We start from the raw sequence: 25,682 nt of genomic DNA on the forward strand, positions 1-25,682 counted from the left end.
AGTTGTAGTTTCCGAACTGTCCTGCAGGGGGCAGGAGAGAGTATGTGGAGAGGTTGAAGTGCAGCAGGTATCGATCCTGCGGTGTGACCCAGTGAACTCTGCATTATTTAACTGGACCTCTGCATCGTTCTATCCCTTTCACAAGAGCTAACATAAAGACGCCACTATAAAGCACCTGATGTGGCCAGTGAAGAGATGACGTTAGTGATTATTGCTCATATAATTGAGGCATTATAGTCTTTAACAAGTAAAACTTTATTGGAATGATACATTTTGCAAAATATTATTTTATATTTTTGACATACTCGTTGTGTTCTAAGGATATTGTCAAGTTCTCCAGAGGGTAAGATAGTTAAGACTGTCAAAAGCAAGGCTATACAGTGAGTATTGTTTCCCAAAAGGTACAATAGACTACACAACCACTGTACCCAGGTAATGAGGAAAAGAGTAATGTTGTGTTTTGCAGATTTTTGTCCTTTTTCTGAAAATACAATTAGAAAATATAAACACAAAACATTTCAGGTGTAAAAAGTGTTATGTTTTAATGAACAGTGTGTGAAAACATGATCGAAGAAGGCAAAAACAGGAGACAAGCACAGAGCAGCTGATAGTGTTATAACTGATTAAAAGACAATTTACAGACTTGTTTTCAATCGACAATATTAACATTGTCTGGTGTGGATCAAGGCTCAATACCACCAACTGTGACTGGATCATTTGCCAGAACAAAAACAAACATGTGCTCTTTGTAAAGCAGTATACTTTGTGTTTATATTCAAAATAAATTAAAATTGTGACATGTGCTTTACCGTTTGCAAATGACCACACGAGTTGATGGCAGTCCACAGTTTTTTTTTACGTAATGCTCAGACAACTCAAAGGTTGCACAGAGCCGTCAGTGCGTGCTGCGGAAAAACGTCAATTTGTCGTGCCCAGGGAGTCCTGCTTGCAGTTAGGTTTGGTTGCTTGATTTCAGAAATAGAATTCAAAACGGCACTAAAATCTGAAGACAATTTAAGACATTCAAAATAAGTATTCCGGCATTGACCTAGGTTACATCAAGAGATCAAAAAATTAAGATGTACCCCACCCTAATGAAATCATTTAGACTCAAAAACATTCTCAAAATAGTCATGTTACAAGACTTTATGACTAGGGACAATGCACACCAAATAACTGACAAAAAGCATTAACATGAAATGGACAAAGTATAGCACCTAGGGCCTATGAAGTGGAGGGAGACCAAAGAATCCTTCATCAAAACATTTCAGTCAACAAACCAGCCTCAAGATTTGGTCTGCGATTGTCTTGCATCCTCAGAAAAAAAGGGGGGATATTTAGGTATTTAGTTAGAATAAAGCAAAACGATTTAAAACAATTTGGTTGGGTTGCAAATCTGAAGTTGTTGCAAGAGGATATTTACAAAAGAAGGAAAAATAAAGCAAGATTTGTGACAAATATCAGCAATTTGTTAACCCTCTCTTGGGTGATGACCAAAGCCAATTAACATTCACACTGATCCATCTTCTTCATGATGGTTAAGCCCGTTACTGACAACCCCAGGTACCTCATCATAATGAAGCAAAAAATTATCTGCAATTTCTATAAGATGATATTGTACAAAAATAACTCATATTTTGTTGAAACATTTTGCTACTTTTTATGTATTAAAATTCTCTACACAGAAAACTGCTCTCGTTTTGCGAATTTTGGCAGAACATGTTTGTCATTATATCTGAATTAAATTTCACAGCCATGATGAGACAAAGCTGAAGAAAAAAAAAAGATAGACGATTATTTAATGTACTCTATCATATATATATATATATATATATATATATTTTCAATGTACATGTATAAATGTGCTATGATAAATAAACAATTGTCAGGAGTGTGACCACAATATCCGTGGTTGCGGAACCACAGCCATTTAACCTTTATGATGACCCCACCCTTGATCACTAAATAACACACGAGCACATAGAGATTTGACATAAAAATGACAAAAATGATCATCACCAATAGGATTTTAAAATGCTCTAATAAATTCAGCTAAGAGACTGAATGCAGACCTCGCCGTCGCTTGTAGGATTAAGACCTATTCGAAATCGAACTGCGACGGACCCTCAGCCGCCGCCGCCACTTGCTTCCGGAGTCGGCCGTGCGCGCGTCATTTACCCCGAAATCATGCCAAACCGAGCGGATAAAGAAGGCAGGCGCAAATCCTCTGTCGAAACTGGATCCAAAAGTAGCCCGAAACTGCACCCAATCTCTCCCCCGCTTTGCCAGTGTGTGCGATTCATTTTTTTTTCTCAATTGGGAGGCGTTCGCGATAGGCACATCTGTTGGACTTGGTATTGCTTGGACAGATCGAGGATGGAGGAGATGGATAAGGGGCGACCGGGCGTGAAAATGCTCACAATCAATCGCGTGTTTTGTTTTTCGTTTTGTTTTTTCGTAAAGAGAGGAGGAGCCCATTCAAACAGCACAGCAGCGTCGCAGATCCAGTACCTTAATCAAAGCACCCCTTACCCTCCCCGCCCGCCCCGCGAAAAACTAAAAAAAAAAGGAGACGCGTTGTTACGCCGTCAGAGCGATACAAGCATTACTGATCATCCACGACACACTACGCCCATCTCATCAAGCCCCACGAATACAAGAGGGATAAATAAAATGAATAGGTAACAGTTGTGAAACAATTAGAAAAGGCAACACTGCTGGTTCTGTTGGATCTTTCTGCACTTAGCCTACCTTTCCACCGGGGGGAGGGGAGGGGTTTACATTGTTGTCGTCATTACAAATAAGCAAGTTTAGCAGTCCACGCTAGCACTTCACACCCCCGAACTCTTTCTAAACCCCTGTGTCTTAGTAGCTCTCCACTGCTCGCGGTTTGGGACCTAGAACTCGGCGAACTCCTTTGCACATTTCTCTGTGAAGGAGACTCGGATTTCCTCTTCCTCGTAGTCGTCGAAGTTGCTCGTGTCGCCGGGGCCTTTGCACTTGGGGATAAAGGGAGCTTCCACCTGAAACACATGTCGGTTTGGATTTGTCAGGGAAAAGCACTGAAGAGGTTTTTAAATATAGATTCTAGACGTTTTTAAATGTATCCTCATTATTAACATTTTTTAAAATAATAGTCGTTTTAGGTTTAATTGTAGATAGTGGTGGGCAATATCGACAAAAAAATGTATAGCTCAGTGTTCTTTGAGTGAGACGATGTGTCAATCCAACAGAAATGTGTCATAACATGTCGTTAAATGTATTAGACGAGGTTTAATAATCAGACATGTGTGAAATGTCAGTCAAATTAATCCAAAAAGTGCAGAAATATCCCCTTTTATCTTTGTTTACATCATAACTTTTTTAATTTTCATGTTTAAATCAGCCCTTTTTTCTTTAATATAAACTCCATATTTAAATGATGTGTAAGTAAATGTGAAATCCTTTATTTCCCCATGTGTGGACAATAAAGGATTATCTTATCTTAAGTTCAAAACAACATCCACAATAATAAAACAATGTTGATACAAGTGGACATGATTATACTTCATCTAGTTCATTCTTTCTTTACCATTTGTAAATTGCTTTTTCCATGCCCAAAACATAATTTAACATCTACATTTTAAGATGCACATTAAAGTCTATTGCTGGGTCTAATATTTACACTGCTTGATCCGTTTGGAAAGCAGCCGTTAGCATGTTTTCATACTGTGAGCGGTGGGAGTCTTCTCTTAAAATACTGATATCTTGCTGTTGGGGTCGATACACAAACAATATACATATTTTTTAAATCTATAGCAAGGCCATTTATAACGTAACCTTTCACCTTTGTAAAATTAAATAACTGTAGCATGTAATTTGCTTGTTTTTGATCATCATTGTACAGTTGCCGGTTTAGCTTGTTTGCTCGGTTTTAACTCTTTTTTAAAAAAAATTTAAAGACACATCTGATGCCTAGAGGACAAACTGGGCATGACACGCCACACAGAGACTGGGGCAGTGGAGATAGAATAATCACTATATTTTAGGGAATCTTTCTGCACCGGACAGATCAATATTAGCACCATTATGTTGTCCGTCCTCGTTGCTGATACTGATATAGTTTGGTTAAGTGTAACAAGATCTGAGCAGAGGAAGCAGCTCACCTTCCTCTGGTAGATGGCGATCCAGTCGGTGGTGGCAAACCACTTGTGGCCCTTGATATCATTGACTCCGTTCCTGAGGTTTCCGAAGCGCTTGGTCAGGTCCACCTGCAGCAGGTTTCTCAGTAGGTCTTTAAGGTCTGAGCTGAAGTGCGACGGGAAGCGAACCTGCGACAACACAGTTCTTTAATTTTAGCCTCTCGAGCAGGGATATATAACCGTAAAAACGCAGAACATTTTTACTACAATTTCTTGTCCAAAAAAATAGAGCTAAATTTAAATACCTTTTTTATATATGTTTTTTGTCATTGTTAACTTTATTTTGTCATTCAGAAAGTTACATTTTGTGAAGCCAGTCACAAAGAACAATAACACGTTAGACTGTGGGGATGACAAAATAATTCCCTGTTGTTTAGTCACAGTCTCAAAAATCATAAATAATCGTAAAATCGTGATGTTTTTTCTCACAGTAAACTCTCGAGTCAAACCAGAAACACACCTACACATTCATCTTCCTCTTGTGGTCCATGCGGATTTAGTATTGCAAGTTATTATAGAAGCATTCATCTTACAGTCTGTGAAATATTGATGATCTTTTTTTGCATCCATAACGCAAACTCTGGTCTCATCACTTTGATACATGGGTCACTCCACACTAAAGTGTACAATGACCAAGGTCTTTAGGGCATCATTAAAAAAATTCCAAAAGCAAAAATGACAAGGTCTTTGTAACTTTTTAAACCTTTGTATCTTATGCATATGTATAAGATACAATTAGAACAGCAGATTAAACAAACTAAAAAAAAAAGATGTTCACCCCGGATAGGAATTGAATTTTGATCGAGTTTAGTTACACAATGGTATTCTCAACTTAAAGAAAAATTGAATCCAATCGATGAACCTACTATCGAAGAAAGGGAAATACTTCTAGATTCATGTCCCAAATGTTTTTCAAAATGTTTCCACTCGTATTTTTGAATCATCTGAATCATGCTATCAGTTGTGTCCACACAGTACCAGTTCCCTTGGCGATTAGAACGTTCTATTCGACATCACCATGCTACGTCATAAAATAACAACGCTTTATGACAGTGGAACAGTTTTGGTTGTGTCTACTCACGGGAGCCCGAAGCGTTCAATCATAATTTTGGTGGTACTTTCTAATGTGAGTTGAAATTTTAAAAAATCCTATTTTAAATTTGGATCTTTCTCTAACACTTTTGTAGTAACGCGTAGTGTGGAGTGACCCACATATGAATTACACTTCACTACATTTTCAGGAAGCGAGAGGACACGGCTCTGCACAGAAGAGGGCGCTGTACAAAGACAGTAGAGCTCGCTGCAGTAACGAATTATGAGCTCGTCGTCGGCGTGTGATGTTGCCCGACGTACAGAGCCTCACCTGCCTGATATTAAAGTCCCACGACAACTTCCTATGCACAGTGTGTTCCGATACGATTCAACCAAAACCTCATTAAAATTCCAGCCCAGTAGCTCTTCTGTTGGATCGGACTGACAAGTGCAGACCACGGGAGACGCAGCTTTTGCACTTACTCAAAATTATGACTCACTTATTTTCTCTCGCTTAAACTCATTCATTCCGTGGTCAAATTGTTCTCTAATATATCTCACCTTCCCTGATACTATCTTCTCGTAGATCTGAATAGGCTGGTCCGCGAAGAAAGGTGGATAACCAGCCGCCATTTCGTAGATTAGCACGCCCAGAGCCCACCAGTCCACGGCTTTATTGTAACCCTGAAAACAAGCACGGGAAAAGTCAAGCTCACGTTTGAGAAGGCAACGTAACTGGGAGCTGGGGGGGAAAACTTACTTTACTCAGGATAATCTCTGGGGCCAGGTACTCGGGCGTCCCACAAAGTGTCCAGGTTCTGCCTTTCACTCTTTTAGCGAATCCAAAATCTGTTACCTAGAAGTAGTGCAATGGTATTTGGATTAGTAAAAAGAGACGTGTTTATTAAGGCCGTCACTAATTATTTTAGTAGTCGATGAGTCAAAGGATTATTTCTGTTTTACATTGAGACTTTTTAATTACATTGTCAATCAGATTTTCTTGAAATATGGCGATTGACGGCTTCTAGCTAGAGAATATTCATGAATAATGTGTGTATCAGGAATGGTTTATTCTTTGGTGACATTTTTACTTAATAATGCCGAGTTAATTGTTGTAAAAGGGTCTTTTCGTATCCGTTTCGTTCTATAAAGTTCAAATAATGATTACAATCGTCAAAACACGGCTACGATTATTTTTTTTATAGTCGACTAGTCATGATTAAGTCAGTTAATCGTTGCGGCCCTAATGTTTATCAAGTCTAGTTGGCCATTTCTTACCTGGATATAACCTTGGTTGTCAATAAGCAAGTTCTCAGGCTTTAGATCTCGATAAATGAGGTCCAGTGAGTGAAGGTATTCAAAGGTCAGTACAATCTGAGCTGCGTAGAAGCGGGCGTGTGGTTCACTGCAAAACATATTCATAATTTAATGCTGCAGTAATTAAAACATACGTGTAGTTAACGGCAATGCGTCTCACCTGAATCTACCAATTCTCCGCAAGTGTGAGAACATTTCACCTCCAGGGACATACTCCATTATCATGTATAGATTACTGTTGTCCTGTGAAGAGAACAGTTCAGAGTCACTCTTCTTTGCCTGTAATGAAGTGGCCAAAGTCTCGACTATGAGAGCTAAAGGTGCATTATGTCACTTTTCTGGTGGCGGGTCGGCCACCTGCTCGTCTACCTGCTCGTCTCCATGGAGATGTTATTGCTTTGACTGGAATGTTCGACAGTATGACATTAAACCTGAACAGCATTTACTTCATTGCAGGCATTTTATTGCTAAAACACTGCAGAAGAAAAGTTACATAGTGCACCTTTAAGTAAGGAACATGCTGGAACAGGAGTTTCAGAGATGACACTTATAAAGAAAGACATTCACTGTAGTCACAAGGAAAAACTTTAGGACGAGACAGGTAAACAATCTACAAAGACTGACCATTTAAAGAGGCATATGTACAAAAATAACATACTTAATTTGTTTATTCAGTATCAATATTGAGAGTTGCTGTATCACAAACCCAAGTGGTGGCAAAACTACAATCCCATGTGTGGTTAAAGGCAAATCTTATCTTACTTTACTTGCCCATTACATTTTTTTAAAATATATTTATGTGATGGAGGTGGCGTATTCACCGTTTTGATCATTTCATCAAGTCAGTGTATTTCATCAAAGTTATGTGCATGTAGTAATTAAACAATGAAATGCGTGTTGTAAAAATGTATATCACATAATATCGATGAAAAATAAATAAATCGATTATCCCATGTGTGACCATATTGTATAGTGCCATGAGCTGTGTATTGTGTAGCATAGTGAGGGACACAGTGATCCTAAGCCTATGTGCGATCCGCCACATACTAACTAATAAAACAAGATACTCGTTTGAACACGTATATTAGGCCGCTCTGTGCGTTTCCTCTCCCTGCTCCTCGTCTCGCTCAGAGCAGACCTGAGCACCATGTCTGCAGTCTGTGTCGCTGCTCTCATCTGTCCCTCCTCCGGACTAAAGCTGTTCACTGTGACCCGAGGGAATATTTATCCAGGATTTTATTTAGCTCATGTTTGAGTTTGTGGCGTGCTTCTTTCAAAACTTCCTCCCCGTGTCCGCTTCGTGTCCAGACAGCTGCATTATTAGCATCAGGCGCAGCGCTAATGTAAAGCTACGCTGTGCTGGATGTGCTGCTGTTAAAGTGCTATTTTTTACTTTCCAGCTGCTGTAAAATAAACCCTGTCACACAATTGCACAAGCACTACAAACATAAAACTGAAACACCAGCTGGCCACAGTTAAAGAGAAAAGTGACATAGTACAAACAATGTAATTTATTACTCTGTGCCCTATTAGTTCCCTTCTCTTATTATAAACGATGATATACACTGTGGTGCATAACATTTAGTTTGGATGTTAGATTTAGTTTTAATCGGGAACAGAAATAATTTCTACGGTTTAATCAGCAGCCTATCCACCTTTTTCCAGAAGTCCGTCTGGGCGCTGCCATCCGAAGTACGGTAATCCTAATCTTATATTGGTTAACATAAGGCTGCCAACCTCCAGAGAAAATAAGTTCTACACAGATGGACGGCCCGCTTTCGGGCCGTCCAGGGAATCGGTGCATTGTTGGTGCCCAAGAACATTAGACATTTTACACAAATCAATCTACTTAGTACGGCGTATTTTAACGGAGACTTTTTCCTCCTCTGCTCGACTGAAAGTGATTACAACGGAAGTGCCAATCTGTGGCAAAAAGAGCCAATAGTGGGCGGGGTGAATTAAGGTGAATGGCTTGGCAAATGTTTACCGTATTTCACATTAAAAGATCGAGTATTAAGATATTATATCGATACATCACATAAACTGGACCTTTTCTGGGGAGTTTTAGTAGTCTTGGTCTATATTAGAACACCATATAATAATACTAAAGAAACTACCATTATGTTGTGTTGTATAAAAAAAAAAAAAGTGTTTTTAATGAGCTGGAATTGATATCAGTATCAAGTCTTTTCCTTAGTGTTGGAATCAAGTAGCACATTTTTGTCTGGGCTGCTACAAACATGAAAAAACACATGGAATAAAGAAGAACATAAATGACGTGTGCTCGCACCTTAAACGAGTGTTCCAGTCGCACTAGAAAAGGAAAGCTGACGGCCTGTAGGATGCGCTTCTCGTTCAGTGTGTGTTCTATCTGCTTCAGCTTCACTACCTGGAATATCACAAAACCACACTTCTGTAACACGTACACTCATGAAAAACATTTACCCGACAACATAACAGTATAAATATATATACACTTAGGCCTGTCACAATAATTACCATCTTTGTGTGGAATTTCTTGAATATTTTTTGTGCAGTACGATACTATTTGAGCTGTAGAGCGTTAAGTAACTTCTACGCCTCTTTATAAATACTGACTAACTACTTTTCTTTACAATATAATTCATTTAAAAAAAGGGTTTACTGGGCTTATGCTGCTTTGTCATCAAAATCTGTGGCCAATGTACAGTTGAGATTGCCCCAAACCTTCTGTTTGTCAAGTATCTTCATGGCAAAATGCTGGCCCGTTTCTTTGTGTTTGACCAGCATGACTCGACCAAACGAGCCTGTCCCCAAGGTCTTCAGGCGCTCAAAGTGATCCAACGCCGCCGTTTGCTAAAGGGCACAAACAAAACATGAGGGACCTTTAAACTTCAGTGACCCAGGTTGAGTCAGAGCCTTGTGTTTTCATGAGTGCAGTACAAATGTAGACCAGCAGAGTGTGCACCATTTCTATCAGCAAGTGAAGACAAGACTACACAAGTGTCTCCAATTTAACTGTATTTAGCTGAAGTGATGCGAAATGAATTGAAATGCTTACCTGAGCTGGATTTTCCCATTTTTTAAGGAAATCCTCTTTGGCTTTGGCAAGAAACTCCTTTACTGTAAAGAAAAGAGAGAGAAATACAATAAATGAACAAGTAGATTTGGTGAATAGCTTTACAAATGTAGCAGAAGTCGGACTACGACCAGAAGGTGAAACCAAACCACTTATTTTGTGAGGAAAGGAAATACTGTATAAATGATTGTTAGCATAATATGGTGATTTTAGAGGAGCTTGCCGTTGCATAATAACACTAATAACTCAAGGCATCATATGCTTTTAAAAAGGAGGTTTTGTTTTTTCATTAATGGTATCAAAATTGCCATTGAGCTTTTTCCTTAGTATCAAAATTGACTTCAAACGTTAATATCTTGACAGCACAATACACACATAACATCTCTACACATCTTGTTCTGGTCACCATAATTAAATAAGTTAGCAGCACTGACACAGGCTCATGTGGCGTCCCCGTGAACTAGGGCTGGTATTGCCTAGTACCTCACGATACAATACGTATCCCGATACAGGGTCCATGATACAATACATATCCCGATACAGGGTCCATGATTTACTAAAATTATGTTTTGATTATGTAGAATAACACGCATTAGAATTTCATGTTCACACTGTCCTCAATATCAGAATACAACTGCCCTATGAAGTCACATTTACAGCTCCTCAGATTCAACCTTGAAGCACCAGTCTGTAGGTTCAGAAGTGTAGAATGTGACAATTTATGATGACTTTATGTTGTTTAAAAGTTTGTCACGATATGCACGATTACAATATATTGAGCCCCGACCTACTGCAAGCCCCGCAAGACTTTAAAAAGGATGATGAGCACACTAACAACTTCAGAACGATGACAGACTGAATGAGAAGAATGTGGGAATATGTGCACTACACAGAGCGTACAAAGTGTATTTGTCATCATCACTCACTCAGATCACTAGCATGCAGGTAGTCGATTCCAGCCCAAAACAGGCTTAGGCCAAATATTGAGGCAATCATTGCATTTATCATTCAGCAGAATTCAAATCTAACCACAAATCTTCATCAGATTGAGGCACAAAAATGGCAGCTACACCAGATATTATGATGCATTATTAAAAGGAGACATATTATGACATGTTTGAGTAAAATTACAGTGTCCTGTACTTGAGGCTCGAGAGCTCAGATAATGTACATTTTCACCTACTCCTGATCCCCAACCGCCCACATCCCTGTTTTGATTATTTGGAAAATTAAGACTCCAAGTTGTTATGCACATAGGGTTCAAAAATGTTGTGTAGCAATGTTTCAAAAATAAAAACACATAGATGAAATGCATTCTGCAGCTTTGAACAGGAAGTCAATCGTCCCACTTCAAAGTGAAATGATGATTTACTCATGTTATAGTTCAATACTAATATCAGGAAAAAAGCATAGCATAATATATCTTAAAGTTCATTTCCCACAGCTGTTTCCAACTGTTCTACCTTAACCAGGATAAACACTCATTGTGATTAGGTGTGTCCCTGTCAACATATCACATATCACATATAGACTCAATCAGCGTAAAATAAATAAGTAAATAAAACACTTGCAGATTGAAAGATTTGTTTCATGTTCATTTAAAGACAATTTGAAAGAATCCAACAAAACAAGCTATTTTAATTTAAACTCCCTCTGGAGTTCATTCCAAGGTTGGAGTGAATCTAAAAGCCTTTTTCTGGCTCTGTGCGCGTCCTGGGCCCAGAGCAGGAGGTCCTGAGAGCGCAGGCAATAGCTACTGCACATTCAAGCCTCCGAGCTGGAACTTACAATTAATCTTTGTGTTATGGATTCTTCCATATTTCATACAGAAACCTCACTAATTCAGATCCAGCAACCAGATTAGCAAGATAGATAAACAACAGATAAGCAAGACAAACAACTTCAATAAATCACACTAACAATGTAGGTTTGAAGTTTGAACATATAAAAGCTTTGAGTCAACTGAATGAATGTTATCAACAAAACACAACAACACATAGAAAGCACACAGCCGATGCACATTTGAAGCATAACTGTAACTAAAAGTACGGCACAAATTTACTTCAGATACAGTAAATCTAGTAAACTATAGGAGTGCCACTGCCTTAATTAAAAGTGCAGTTTATCACCAGGCCTTGATGTGTTGACACAACTAACAGTGGCCTCCGCCTCTGTCCACTCACTCACACATAAACACTTCACTTTGGCTTTATCTTTATGGGGCTAATCATTGGGCTTTGTGGGAACATGCAGATAATCAGTCCTTCCTCATTTACTGGCTGAGTTGTGAGGACACTGAAGGGGGCCCGGCTGTGCACTTATTTTGACTGCGCTGGAGGACATCTTTGGTCGTTTTAAAATTCAATCTGGACTTACTTTTAATTTAACTTAAAAAGGAAGAAAATGCACATACAAGTGCTGTTGGTGTGGTGCATTAATGCTTTCAGAATGGAGTGCAATGTAATCAATCCTTCACAACAGCCTGAGGGGGTAGTTTAAATAATCCTGTCAATAAGGTCAACTCTGTGGACAAATTCTGGGAAAACACATTCAACTTCAGCACAAATTCAACTGAACGACTTGCTGCCGTAACATCCCGACTTCAAATAGTCCGAAATAAAGCAGAATTCCCATGTAGTTACAGTGATTTCCTGTGAATTCTCCTAAGACGAGAAGCTCCAACAATACAGTGGGAGAGAGCCAGCCTGAAGGGCAGAGACCAAAGTTCAAATAAACTCTCTGTAAGCCGCACTGGGCCAGAGGAAAAAAGAAAGTTGTTGTAGACGTTGACACCCACTTGCAAAACAACAGGTTCATCCGTAAAGCCACAAATCTTTTTTGATAGAAAATCCGTGCTTAACATCTGACTTGAATAGTTTAGAGGTTGTGGTTGTCTTTGAGATCCATTTCTTCAAAATCAAATCTTAAAAGATCATACCATCTGGGAGGACTATGGGCACTTCTACGGCTGGAGCGGCATCTGCTGATCGCGACCCTGACTCGGCGGAGCGAGAGGACGACTCCCTCTTCCCTGCGTGCCTTCTGGAGCTCTTCCGGTCACACATTAGCCCTGCGAAGATCCTCGTTTGTGGCCCCTTTTTCCCCCCTCACAGGTGCGGCTGACTCATGACCTAGCCGCGATCTCTCCGTTAGCGCCTCCGAATTCCAGCTTTCTCTGCTGTCGCGGTCGCCAAAACGCACAGAGCATCTACCTCCTGTGAGAGACCAAACATAGCACGGGGCCAGGCCAGCAGCAGCAGCAGCAGCAGCAGCAGCAGGAGCAGCAGCAGCAGGAGCAGCAACAGCAGCGCTTCTGTTACGCACTTGCTGATCAATTGGACCTTTGCTTACTCTGTATCAATATTTATTCTGTACACAAAGTACTCTCTCTGCCATTGCCTTTCATGTTTAACACACATACACACACACAGACTCTATATTGATTTAAACAGGGCATAATCACTAGTGGGAGGGGCGTGAAACTCGGAGCTGATATATTTATCCAACCTAGAAGATGGGTCGTGGAAAAGTAGGGGGCAAACTAGAAACTTACCACATTAGAAAATCCACAAAAAAAACATTCTTCTATCTATATAATCAATCATTTGCTGACAGGAGATGCTTCAAAATACACTTTTTTCCCCTCCACACCAAAACACATGCAGGTCTGTCTAGTGCCTGGGCCTAATCGATTTCTGCCCAAAACAATCAATGGTGCATCTCTCCCCTGGGCCTCGTTGGCCCACTTTGGTGCAGGAACATGGGGGGGGTTATATTAGGGCGAGATGGCCGACATTTAACTGCTGAGCGCCAAATCAGGTCCCACACGACGGCAACGCCGCCGACGCCATGAAGGCCTGGTTTAAACTCAGCCCCAGGAGCCACAGGAGTCATACGGAGACAGAGTACGTATGCATGCTTTTAACAATGTGATAGATTTGATAGATTGATAGATTAGTAAAGGAAATTTTAGCTTTTTTTGTGCACCAATTTTGGAGTCATTACAGTTCTAAAGCACTATAAATTAGCAGAAAGCCTTTTTAAAACTGTTCATTCAAATTAGGCGGAGTCATTTTACATTTACTAGCTACTGATGGAAAGGCAAGAAAGCAGTTAACTCAGTCTGGTATAGTCATCAAAGTTTCAAAAGCTGTCGTGCGATCACAGATGCTTTTTCCCCATTGTTCCCATCGCTTCCTGGTACTAGTTTCTATGTGTCCTTTGGTTTTTTTCCACATCTTCATATGGACGGGATGAGACGCAATTCCAATATATGTATTGTAAGGTTCAGTTCACAATTTTGGCCTCACAATTTTTTTTAAATTAAATACCAATTTGAACTGTTGGTGTATTTGCTTTGTCGTCAAGAGTAAAATGAATGCCGTCTGAACAATACGAATACCATCATTCAGTAACCTAAAATAGAACTGGGAGATACAATGCAATTTGATCACTTTCCCCCCCAAATTGAGTAGTCACAATTTTCTATTTGACTTTGTTTTTAAAACAATATTAATCACTTCATAAACACAACCCGATATATAGGGTTGTGGAGAGTCCTTGTTCATGAGTGAAGAAAGGATGGACCGTGAGATTGACAGGCAGCTCTGTGCAGCGTCTGCAGTCGAGCTGGAGGAAGTGTCTGGTGTAGGAAAAGTGTGGGAGCCCCTGTTTAGACTGTTGCCCCTGCAACCAGGCCCAGGATAAAAGGAAAACCCCCCAAAATGTTTCCTCTTAAGTCTGAATTCTGCTCCAAACCAAATGCTGTTATTGACACTCTCTCTCGATTAAACGATTAAATTAGATGGTTGTTAACCTAATATCAGTTAAGTTGCAGAATTCACGCGCGTGGGGATAAATTTAACCTGCTTTAAGTCAGTAACTTCATGTGAGGCAAGTGACATCTGTACAGTAAAGTCCATTGGTAATCAGTGCTGACTTACCACAAAGCCTCTTTAAGTGGACACAGGAAGTGGTGAGTGATCTGAACACAAACCTTGGCCTGCTGTACAAACCGGCAGCACACACAGCCAGACTCCAAGTGCACAGATATTTATAGATATAGGGAGGAGCACGTTGGCCTGATGCCACAACATTCAGGAGTCTAAAAAGGCAAATAGGACTAACGGCGACGACGGTGGCAGCAGATATTTTAATATGAAACTAACTTATACTAGACCTGAGTGATTGGGCCAATCAACATGTCAACAGTCAACATGCAGTGCACACACGAGGGTAAATAGTATAGGCCTAATGCAGTTTGTAACTCTGCTCAGCAACTTCTAAACACCAGCTGTACCGAACCTGAGCAAAGCATCTGATTGAGCAGTGGAAAACACATGTACTAGGGATTAGCAATATGGCAAAAAAGTTGAAATTTTAGTTTCAATTAAATGTTTTCTTATTATAACTGCTAGATACAGCTTCAGTCACATTTCTTCAAAAAACTGAACCACATGTTTTCACTGACAGAGGATTTATCTGTGAACCTCTTTATAATTACCAAACATTGACAATTTGAAACAATTTTATCTCGTTTTCCAGCCCTATAATACAATAAATAAATAAAAAAACAATACAATTATTTATCACTGTTCAATCCATTATTACAAACTAAGACGCCAGTTACACATTCTCTACCAACAGTGTGATCCACTTCAGTCACACTTTTGCCAGGACTAAGACACTCACTGGAGAAGCAGGCGTCTATCTCCTGGTGCTGGTCAGGGCCTCTCCCTGCGCCCGCGTCTCCAGGACCGGGCCGACTAAAGAGCCGCTCAGCCAGTTTGTGAATAGCAGCCATGACACCCGCCTTAAAGTGTCAACAGCGCAGCATCTTCAGATCATCAAAGCCGCAAGAGCCCACAGCGTGTGTAGACACAAAATACTGTTAGTTTGTCTACACTATTGTTCCACGAAGAGCGGCGTGCAGAGCCTGGGCTGGGCCTTCCTTGCTCCTTCACATCCTGCTGCACTTCTTCCTGTGGGCCGATTCTTTGCTCAGAATGCAAGTGTAACAACTACACGTGTGTTACTTGAGCAAAAGCAAGTTGCAATAAGTCTTAAAATAATTTGTAAAGAGTTGAATTTCTAAGACAAGCATTTCAACACTCAACTGTGGTCAAACACAATGAACATGACATATAGACATGTCAGTTTGGCAATAGTTAATATTATGACTCATCTAAAAAGAGGATGCAGCAGGCGCTGGCAAAAGCTGTCAAATTTATTAGGATCTTGTGCAATAACAACTGTGTACAGAGAAGTACTAAAACAGCATCTCCATAAGTAAAAAGGTAGATTAAACTGTCCAGCACTTAACTCACTCCAGGTCTTCTGCTGTGGTCCATAAATCGCCATAATAATTATAAAACATTTAGTTGACTAATAAAAACAATTGGTCAACTCATGCACCATTGACAGATTATTCAGCTAAACGGATGTTTCCCCACCAGTGGTAAATGTGATACATTTAGAATATTTTGGAGGATTATGGGCATCAATGTTGTTAAAGCAACACATTGATTTGCCTAGTTCCAGAGGTGAGGGATACTCAAGAGTGTGAGACAACGCTTGGGGAACTTCAGACAGAAAAGTTTAGGAACCACTGGACTAAACAACTTAATTTCTAATGAAAAGCCTGTCACTGAATCATAAAAATCAAGCATTTATGACAATTTATAAATATGAAGCCCCCATTAAAATTTTATTGAGAAAATCAAACTTATACAGGAGTTATCCACATGGAGACGAATACAACATAATGTCACACTTAATTTGTGGCAGTCTTCAATATGAATCTATAACTTATTGTTTACCTGCACACTTCATAGGCTCGTCTGCAAAAAAATAAAAATGCCACTACCACTGACCAGTAATGAATAAAGGTTTTACATGGCAGGTGTTAAGAGTAAGCAAAAGTCTGTGGCCTTGCTCCAGAAGTCACAGAGACAGGTTAAGGTCACCAAAACGCTGCAGGGCCCTCTTCACACACAGCCTCCAGCACCAACAAGTATCTGCCGCTCATTCACAGCCCCCTGTCCACCCTCTGCTCACTTCAGTGTCACTAATGTGGTCTTGTGCATTAGACGACATCAAACCAGTTTATTTAAGGGCTTGAGACAAACCGAGGGAAACATCATGTATGATATCTGTAAAGCAAATAGTGTCTTGTCATGCCTAAACACACTGATACGTGGTGACATATGTACCGGTATGTATCCTTGTTCTAAATGCTGGTTATCACATGATATTCAAGAGACTCCTCAACTCCCGAGTTTCTGCCTGAAGAGGATCACCCTGTGCATCATATGACCCTGTCCTGGTGCCTGTTGCCTTCTCTGATAACAACAACTCCCCTATATTCACTTACCAACACTCTCCACACTGTGCACCGCGAATCAACCATTTAGATCCATATCTAGTGGAACAGAGCAAACACTTCACTGGGTTCCAAAAAATGAAGATCTATGATAACTAGAATACTTACATTCATAATTTCTTTAGAGTCATTAAATGTAATAATTAGACATAATGGTGACAAAGAAACCAATGACTGTTGTACAAGACAAACTTAACCCTCCCCTCAGGTAATTCTGAGTCTGGCCTGGGGCATAATCACGAGCTACTCCAGAGGAGTATCCAAGAACTAAATAACCTTCCCTCAGAACAGAAATTATACGTTTTTGAAGCTATAAGCTATGTGTTCTTAAGGATTCATACAAATAACACTTGCACATGTCTGAATTAACATGCCCCTGTTAATCCCTCATGCTGTCAAACTTACATAAAATAAACTATTCGATGGGAGCAACAGGGTACTTACTACCAAGGACCAGGTTATAGCTGCTTAACATGACACCAGTCCAATCAAAAAGTGTCCCATCACAATGAGACTATCATGGCAAGCTCAGGGACTTTAATAATGGGGCTGACCTTTATCAATCTAGAGAAATATTGTATGCACACGTTGAGTGAAAGTGTTCTTTTAGGCTTTCATTGAAGAAAAGAGGAAATGGCCAGTGACAGGAGCCAGGTGTCAGTGGTGTTGGTGCTGCAGCCCTGGTGGACTTTACTCACCGCTCTCCATCTCATTGCCCTTCTTGGCGGTGGGCGTGTTGCCCATGATGATGGCAGTCTCTGGTGCTGGTCCCCGGGCTCGGCTTCACTTCTTCACCAGCCTTTATGTGATGCTGCACCGCCAGCTATCGTAGTCACTGGATGAGACAAGCTGACAGCAAGCTACTAGCTAACAGCTATCATTGTTGACTAATCGAGTAAATACTTGCTCTTGCACTTTGCCTTGGCTTGAGCAGAAAATCCCACCAATGCCAGAGTCCTTAGGTAACACGAAGGATATGGGCTAGCCTGCTAGTTAGCACGACAGCTAACTATACGCTTGAGAGATTTAGCTTCACAAAAGCCGAACAACAATCGCTTGCGTAAGAAGTCAGTGAATTAGCATGAACTCCCCCGCGTGGAGCAGTCCAGAGTTTGGTTCAAAGCAGGTTTGTGAGAGCTGATTTCCGTCTTTAGCTCGCAGCTAGCGTTAGCTCGTAGCGTCCTCGTAGTTCTGTGGCCTGATCATCCAGGTGCTATCTCAGTGCAGCCAGGCCTTTAGTTGAAACCTGGATTTCAAAACAACAGTCCAACGTTCCCGCTGTGCTCGCTTTTGCTTAATCCAAATGGCCGTTTCTCCATTCGTTCTACAGCGGTCGTCAGGCGAGATATTTTTGCCTAGGACCGACCATCTGACAGTCGATTCCTAAGATCAACAGACCCCTTCCATTAATCTTCAGACCGCAGGGGAAACTCCAGTCATGCATCCACAGGGCCCGCCTCCGAGCGCCTCTCATTGGTCAGAACACTCGATACTTGGCGCGACATGGGCCGTCACTCGACTTCCCACTGGCTGCAACTCAACATATCCAAGCTCTGCGTCTTACGATTGGTCAGTCAAATTTTGGCCCGCCCCTCAAGTAGAGTATCAGTCAGCAAAATATTTAAACAGTTTTTTTTCACTTTTCAATCAAGACTTGGGTCACAACTACATTGGCACCTCGTTTATAATCCCTCACTGCTCAATATATATTTATCATGCAACAAGTTAATTTCTTTTGAAGCCAAAATCCATTATTGTAAATAAATAGCCACTCCCTTTATGCAACTACTTAATATTGTGGTAGTCTTTTTTTTTGACAAATTACCCATGTAAACACCTGTAAAAAATGATTGGGAAAACAACACATACACAATATTAGCCATATGTTGGAACAGGCAGTTTGAGAAATTATTAATTTTATTTTGAATACAATTTACGTTTTTTGGAAGAACTTATAAAAGCTTTTTACAGCAAAAATTAAAACATGTAATCCAATTTATTTAAATCTAGAACAGAACACAAAGACCATCAAAAAATGCTGAATACTGTTCTATATCTTCAGAGCAGATATTTAGTACTTATATTGCCAACTCCTTTGCGCAACAAAAGGAGTGTAAAAAATGCAACAAACATAGCATTTCTCTGTCATGTATACTAAATGTAATACTTAAATGCTGACTTGACCATTGTAGCACTGGATTTAGTGCAGCACCTACCACAGCAAGGTATTCATAATCTGAAGTCCAGGTTATTGACAAAAACAAACTAGTGGCAGTCGTAAGGCAAAAGGAAGTTTGTAACTTTACATTTAATGTCCATAGGCATTTTAGTAGGATTTGTGGTTGACTTGACGCGAGTTGCACTTCTACATGCAGTCCATGGAGTTATCAGGAAGTATTCCCATGGGTGGGGCCTTCCCTGGGAGACAAGACGGTGGAAGCATGGAGTTTGATGATGGGTCAACATTTTCACAGTCTTCCATTCGCTCTGCAGTGCCCTCCCAGTTTATGTGAAATCTTGTAACTCGTGGGTTTGAAGCCAAAATATTTCTCTGCAGCTATAAGACAGACACAAATACATTAATTTGATATTGCCACTGTGCTGCTGGAGTAGTAGTTAAACACAAACAAATTCTCATCTCAATAAAAACACCAATTACACCAACCTGTGTGTAATCTGGCTTGATTGGTGGATTTTCTCGAAGCTCAGGGTCAGTATATTCGTTGTTAACATAATAACCAATGCGTATAAACTCTTGTCCACGGTAAGTGCAGGTGATGAGGACCACAGTGACACCGACAGCATCGCTCTCCGGGATTAATCCGGTGTTTGGAGCATCAGCCTGTTGTGAGAAGAAAGACCATAAGTGCCAAAGAAGAAACTCTACAGTATATTGAAAGCCAACTGAACTAAAGCGTTGTCCTATATTCTATACTGGTGTTATTATAGTTTGTTTGCTAGTATAATATTTAATTGTTTTGAAAAATTGTGTCAACATTACTACACAGGAACATTATTAAAGAAGTAAAACGTACTACAAAGAACATGTTACACTATTCATGTCCACCTTTCTTTAAAATCTGAAATCATTCCAGGAACAGTACCCTCAGGGGTCCTCATATCCCGTGCGAGTGAGGATGCATTTGCTTTGATTTCCTTTTTTTCACATCATAAAATAGCTCGGAATTGTGTCGTCACATCTCAGAGAATGTTCAGAAAGGCTCATGTTAAACCAATGGAGATTTTAACATGCTAAATACTAAGCTTGGCGTTAATTCAAAAGTACTGTGACACCATGTACAGAGTAATAGATGTATTACCAGTGAGGGTCCAGCAACTTATGTTGTTGTTCCAGCGTGCAGCCAAAACAATATTTAAAAAAAAATATCGACACACGAGCTGTGGAACAACCAGATAAACGGCTGGGTCACTACTGATATCACATCTAGCTCTATATGCTAAAGGGGACAGTTTAGAGACGTGTTTTCTTTATCCATTTCATAAAATGTTCCAACTCAGGATGATCCGTATTACCAGATTTTTTTAAAAGAAAGGCCTTTTGGTGTGGGTGAATGTATACATTTTATTTGATTGGGATTAGGTTATATTCAGATGATATTTTAACAAGGCATCAGACGTGAATAAATAAAATGTGCCTGTAAATGTTTTGGTTAACTTTAAAATCCAGCACAAAACATGAAAATACTGTAAATTTAAATACTAAAGGGCATAAATATAATTCTATTTACTACTGTAGTTTGGGAGTGAACATTAAACCTGTCTCTTTGAGGTTATTTTTAATATCCGTGTAGAAAATTGAATTCTGTCAACTGGACAAAAGTTCTTGAGCATGAGGATGTTTCGCCACTGATCCAAGTAGATTCTTCAGTTCCACGGGTCATTTTAAATAGTTTTATTTGTAGGCGACATACTCTCGAACAGAAAAAAAAATTCTATACACTGGCCACCTCTAATGTATATATATGTATCGTATGTATCGTAGTGTATCATATGTATCGTAGTGCATCATATGTATCATATGTATCGTAGTGTATCGTATGTATCGTAGTGTATCATATGCATCGTAGTGTATTGTATGTATCATAGTGTATCGTATGTATCATAGTGTTTTGTATGTATCATAGTGTATTGTATGTATCATAGTGTATTGTATGTATCATAGTGTATTGTATGTATTGTATCGTAGGTATCCTTTGTATTGTATCGTAGGTATCCTTTGTATTGTATTGTATCGTAGTATATTGTATCGTAGTGTATTGTATGCATCGTAGTGTATTGTATCGTATGTATCCTTTGTATCGTAATGTATCGTATTGTATCGTAGTGTATTGTATGTATCGTAGTGTATTGTATGTATCGTAGTGTATTGTATGTATCGTAGTGTATTGTATCGTATGTATCCTTTGTATCGTATTGTATCGTAATGTATCGTATTGTATTGTATCGTATTGTATCGTAATGTATCGTATTGTATTGTATGTATCGTAGTGTATTGTATGTATCGTATTGTATTGTATCGTATTGTATAGTATCGTAGTGTATTGTATGTATCGTAGTGTATTGTATGTATCGTAGTGTATTGTATCGAGTGTATTGTATGTATCGTAGTGTATTGTATCGTATGTATCCTTTGTATCGTATGTATCCTTTGTATCGTAGTGTATTGTAGTGTATCGCAGTGTATCGTATGCATAAACTTTGCTTTGTTGTTGTAATAAAAATAAATACCTGGAAAACAAACATGTGCCTCCCAGCGGGGACGGGGCCGACCAGCACAGAGTCAAGCACCTGGTCATACTCTTCACTTTCTGCTGAACCCACGTAGATGATCTTCCATTCCAGATCTGTAAAACAAAAACAATTCACTAACTAATACCATAGTAAGAAGTACATATAAAGGATACAAAATGGACAAACTCAATGGCAGATCAACACAAACAACATATTATTTGACATTTTTGTACATCACGTGACACGGGAGATTAAAAAAAAAGAAAAGAAAAACTTATTATATACAGAGAATCAAACGTGTTAATCCCACAGAAAAAGAGCCTTGTAGCTTGTAAACCACAAGATGGCATCGTTATCGTATGAGACGACGTGGAGAACGGTAAAGTTAGCATAGGCGCCTCTTGTTAGCTTTTAGCACTGAATAACCAGAACAGGCGGTAATGTGTACCTTCTGGGAGATCCTCCATACATTCAAAGGTTATTTCGAACTGGAAGGGGTTTCCAAATGGACTCGGGTTGTCCAACACGGCCACATTTAACACCTGAACCTTCGCCATTGTCTTTGGAGCGGTAAAAAGTGGCTAGCTAAATCCAAAACAAATCCACAAACCAAAGCACGGGGACCGCGTTCAAAGCAATAGCGTTACTCCGGCGCGGTAAATATTCAGCCAATAGAAACGTGTAGCGAAAGTTAATGTAAATATTCAAATAACACAGTAGTTATTGGTAAGTTAACCAATGCAACTAAATTACACTCTGTTCCGACATAAAGATGTGTACATTTGTCTACTCTCCCGCCGCTTTGACAGTTCAACCCAATTCTGTATAGATAAAGCTAGTGTGACTTTTGATACTGTTGCCGTGACAATTACCGTGGCCATCTTGTGACTGTAACCAGAGCGAAATTAGAAGATTATTCACCTCCTGCTACGTCTTTTTCCATTTAGTAGGAAACTCTAACAAGTGTAGATCTTCATTTTATATTTTGTTCATTTTAAATTGCAATATTTGATCTAAAACGGTTAAATAATAGAAGCAGGTCCTTTGATTTTCAGAGCTGAGAAGCTGCGTTTCCTCATAGAATTTAACTTTTATGTTTTCATTTACGCCTTTTTATTGTTGTTTACGTGATTGGGGTGAAAAAATAAACGTATTTAACACAGATTTTGACGTTTAAAAGCGTTAAATGTAGTGATTTTGCTGGTCTTAGGTCAACATAGCGACTGAATCTTATTTAGCAAGTCTTTTTAGTGACATTTTTTGTTACCCAAAGCCAGGACCGGAACTCAAAACCGTTTGGCAAAGTGTCACCATGAACGAAACAAAAATGAACCTCAAACCATATGAAAAGTGTTTTTTTTACTTTTGTCCAGTTCTAAAATATGGTGGTGTAGAAAATGCAGCGATCTGCCCTCAAGCCACGTTCCTCTAGCCTTATTTGTATCACTTGTGGTCCTACCCATGTTCCACCGCGCCGACGTGCCGCGCGCGTCTGCCGTAAGTGCGTGCCATTAAAAAAAATACTCCAGAGAAAAAGATACTTCTGTCGCCCTCCAGTGGGGGTGTTGAAAACTGCACATAAGAACAATTCACCTTTTTCTTATCGCGCCGCGCGCACGAATCTGTAATTATTATAGCATGTAAATAGTGATCGAATGGAAGAATATTTTAGTTTGAAGGTTGCTTTACGTCTTACGCTAGCTGTTTATTTATTTATTTTTTATTTAATTTAGTTTTATTTTATTTTTATCTTGATTTATTTTTCCCCTCCAATCCTTATTAGGAAATGAGAGGTTTTGTCTATGGGAGTTTTTGTTTATAATAGTTTTTGTTTATAAGAGTTCTTCTATTAAGAGTGTTTTTTAAACTTCCTATAAGTTATCTGTCCTTTTCCTCTGTATCTGCCTGCTTTGCAACAATGAAATTTCCCCATGTGTGGACAATAAAGGAATATCTTATTTTATCTTATTTTATCTTTCTGATATTTTCACTGCATTCTTTCTCATTCTAAATTGGGGGTATTAGCAGCATCATCATCATCACTGATATTTAATCTTAAAGTTACTAAACACATTTGCTGAGCTCAGGCCAGCTCTGATGCAAGTGGGGTTTATGTTTTAATCGCCTTCTACGTGTTCTCTCAGACTAAAACAAAATCCAGACCAATCATTTAATTTTAAAAGTGGATAGTGGATGGTCCGCCTGTTGGCATTAAATGAATCACGCTTGAAATTCAATTATAGTTAAATGTCAATTAAAAGTGCTTTTCTTGCTTTAATAAAATTAAAAAAAAAACACCCTGGTGCCTCCTTGCTGTGAACAGTGTTGCCTCTCCACAGATCTGACCTGTAACTTTGTCGAGATGGAATGGAGATTGTTTAGGTTTAATGCCAAACTGTGGAACCTTTCAAGCAAAGCAATAATATGGAGACCAGCGGGTAGCAGACCGTTCACAAGAAAGTTTAGTGCACGTTTACGTAGCACAAATCTGAAGCCGCACAGGATAGAGTGAGAACTGTGTATAGAACGAGAACTGTGTATAGAATGAGAACTGTGTATAGAGTGAGAACTGTGTATAGAGTGAGAACTGTGTATAGAGTGAGAACTGTGTATAGAGTGAGAACTGTGTATAGAGTGAGAACTGTGTATAGAATGAGAACTGTGTATAGAGTGAGAACTGTGTATAGAGTGAGAACTGTGTATAGAATGAGAACTGTGTATAGAGTGAGAACTGTGTATAGAGTGAGAACTGTGTATAGAGTGAGAACTGTGTATAGAGTGAGAACTGTGTCCAGGTTTACAAAGCCCAATGGGGAGATTTTTACACCCATTTTCATCCACAGAGATCTATTAATCCAAACCAAAGATTAGACCTGTGCAAAGTGCAAAGTACTTAATATTTTCTGTTCCCTTTGGGCTTAAGGGCGGATTAGAGCCGGCAGTCCCAATTCACCCTTAAAAAATGTTAGGAATGCTGATATCCTTACTCAATCTGGAGCACTGAAACCTGTTAGAGACGCTGTTCTTGCACGGACCATGTGTCATGTTGTTGTAAAGCACCAGCAGCACCAGCAGCAGCACCAGTGATCAACAGCAGCACCAGCAGCACCAGCACCAGTGATCAACAGCAGCAGCAGCACCAGCACCAGTGATCAACAGCAGCAGCAGCACCAGCAGCAGCACCAGTGATCAACAGCAGCACCAGCAGCAGCACCAGCACCAGTGATCAACAGCAGCAGCAGCAGCACCAGCAGCAGCACCAGTGATCAACAGCAGCAGCACCAGCAGCAGCACTAGCAGCAGCAGCAGCACCAGCAGCAGCACCAGTGATCAACAGCAGCACCAGCTGCAGCACCAGCACCAGTGATCAACAGCAGCACCAGCACCAGTGATCAACAACAGCAGCAGCAGCACCAGCACCAGTGATCAACAGCAGCAGCAGCAGCACCAGCAGCAGCAGCAGCAGCACCAGCAGCAGCAGCAGCAGCACCAGCACCAGCACCAGCAGCAGCAGCACCAGCAGCAAAGCAGCAGCAGCAGCAGCACCAGCAGCACCAGCAGCACCAGCAGCAAGCAGCAGCAGCAGCAGCAGCACCAGCAGCACCAGCAGCAGCAGCAGCACCAGCAGCAGCAGCAGCAGCAGCAGCACCACCAGCAGCAGCAGCAGCAGCAGCAGCACCAGCAGCAGCAGCAGCAGCAGCAGCAGCAGCAGCACCAGCAGCAGCAGGTTGGTTGCCAGGTAAACGCTCTTTAGGGAAAATAAACAGATGGTGTGCGTGAGCGCCTCATATATTCAGCTGTTCGAGCATAGTTTATTTTATTTCTTTTAAAAGACAAAGACGTTCAGTTCATGCAGTGATATCAGACATGAGTCATTTTGATAAGTTTTGGAGAGCAGCAGCAGCACAGCAGCAGAAGAGTTTGATCTGCTTGACTGAACCTCTCTCTCTCTGTCCCGCGC

The 25,682-nt window shown here is 40.1% G+C and overlaps 2 protein-coding genes and 1 long non-coding RNA gene across 5 annotated transcripts in view; all 3 read right to left on the reverse strand.

Moving 5' to 3' along the window:
* LOC140358394 (uncharacterized) overlaps positions 1–25,682 on the reverse strand; it is a 181,962-nt gene that overhangs the window by 23,050 nt on the left and 133,230 nt on the right. The window lies entirely within an intron of this gene.
* Positions 517–18,424, reverse strand: LOC140358389 (cAMP-dependent protein kinase catalytic subunit alpha-like). Of its 3 annotated transcripts, none has more exons than XM_072443213.1 (10): positions 17,668–18,424; positions 9,571–9,632; positions 9,237–9,365; positions 8,821–8,919; positions 6,691–6,773; positions 6,492–6,618; positions 5,974–6,069; positions 5,775–5,897; positions 4,146–4,310; positions 517–3,023 (listed from the first exon to the last, which is right to left on the reverse strand). In XM_072443213.1, exons 1-10 carry the CDS (start codon positions 17,711–17,713, stop codon positions 2,898–2,900), a joined length of 1,056 nt encoding a protein of 351 aa, XP_072299314.1. In that variant the 5' UTR covers positions 17,714–18,424; the 3' UTR covers positions 517–2,897. The 3 variants fall into 3 exon arrangements, with proteins under 3 accessions (XP_072299314.1, XP_072299312.1, XP_072299311.1); XM_072443211.1 differs by lacking the exon at positions 17,668–18,424 and adding an exon at positions 15,280–15,486; XM_072443210.1 differs by lacking the exon at positions 17,668–18,424 and adding an exon at positions 12,527–12,865.
* Positions 18,947–22,537, reverse strand: LOC140358376 (histone chaperone asf1b-B). The gene is made up of 4 exons (XM_072443185.1): positions 22,170–22,537; positions 21,719–21,834; positions 19,635–19,811; positions 18,947–19,526 (listed from the first exon to the last, which is right to left on the reverse strand). Exons 1-4 carry the CDS (start codon positions 22,276–22,278, stop codon positions 19,335–19,337), a joined length of 594 nt encoding a protein of 197 aa, XP_072299286.1. The 5' UTR covers positions 22,279–22,537; the 3' UTR covers positions 18,947–19,334.

This window comes from Eucyclogobius newberryi, unplaced genomic scaffold (assembly GCF_026437365.1).
Source record: "Eucyclogobius newberryi isolate DKJ021-1_F unplaced genomic scaffold, fEucNew1.0.hap1 SCAF_13, whole genome shotgun sequence".
NCBI lineage: Eukaryota > Metazoa > Chordata > Actinopteri > Gobiiformes > Gobiidae > Eucyclogobius > Eucyclogobius newberryi.

What these genes read in the sequence shown, in the direction of transcription:
- LOC140358376 (XM_072443185.1), bottom strand. Translation starts at nt 22,278, where the DNA reads ATGGCGAAGGTTCAGGTGTTAAATGTGGCCGTGTTGGACAACCCGAGT. An exon ending in TATGGAGGATCTCCCAGAAG is followed by an intron (nt 21,835 to 22,169) that starts GTACACATTACC and finishes TTTGTTTTACAG; the next exon opens with ATCTGGAATGGAAGATCATC. An exon ending in GGCACATGTTTGTTTTCCAG is followed by an intron (nt 19,812 to 21,718) that starts GTATTTATTTTT and finishes TTCTCACAACAG; the next exon opens with GCTGATGCTCCAAACACCGG.
- LOC140358389 (XM_072443210.1), bottom strand. Translation starts at nt 12,653, where the DNA reads ATGTGTGACCGGAAGAGCTCCAGAAGGCACGCAGGGAAGAGGGAGTCG. An exon ending in GACTGGAACACTCGTTTAAG is followed by an intron (nt 6,774 to 8,820) that starts GTGCGAGCACAC and finishes TTCTCTTCACAG; the next exon opens with GACAACAGTAATCTATACAT. An exon ending in CGGAGAATTGGTAGATTCAG is followed by an intron (nt 6,619 to 6,690) that starts GTGAGACGCATT and finishes TATGTTTTGCAG; the next exon opens with TGAACCACACGCCCGCTTCT.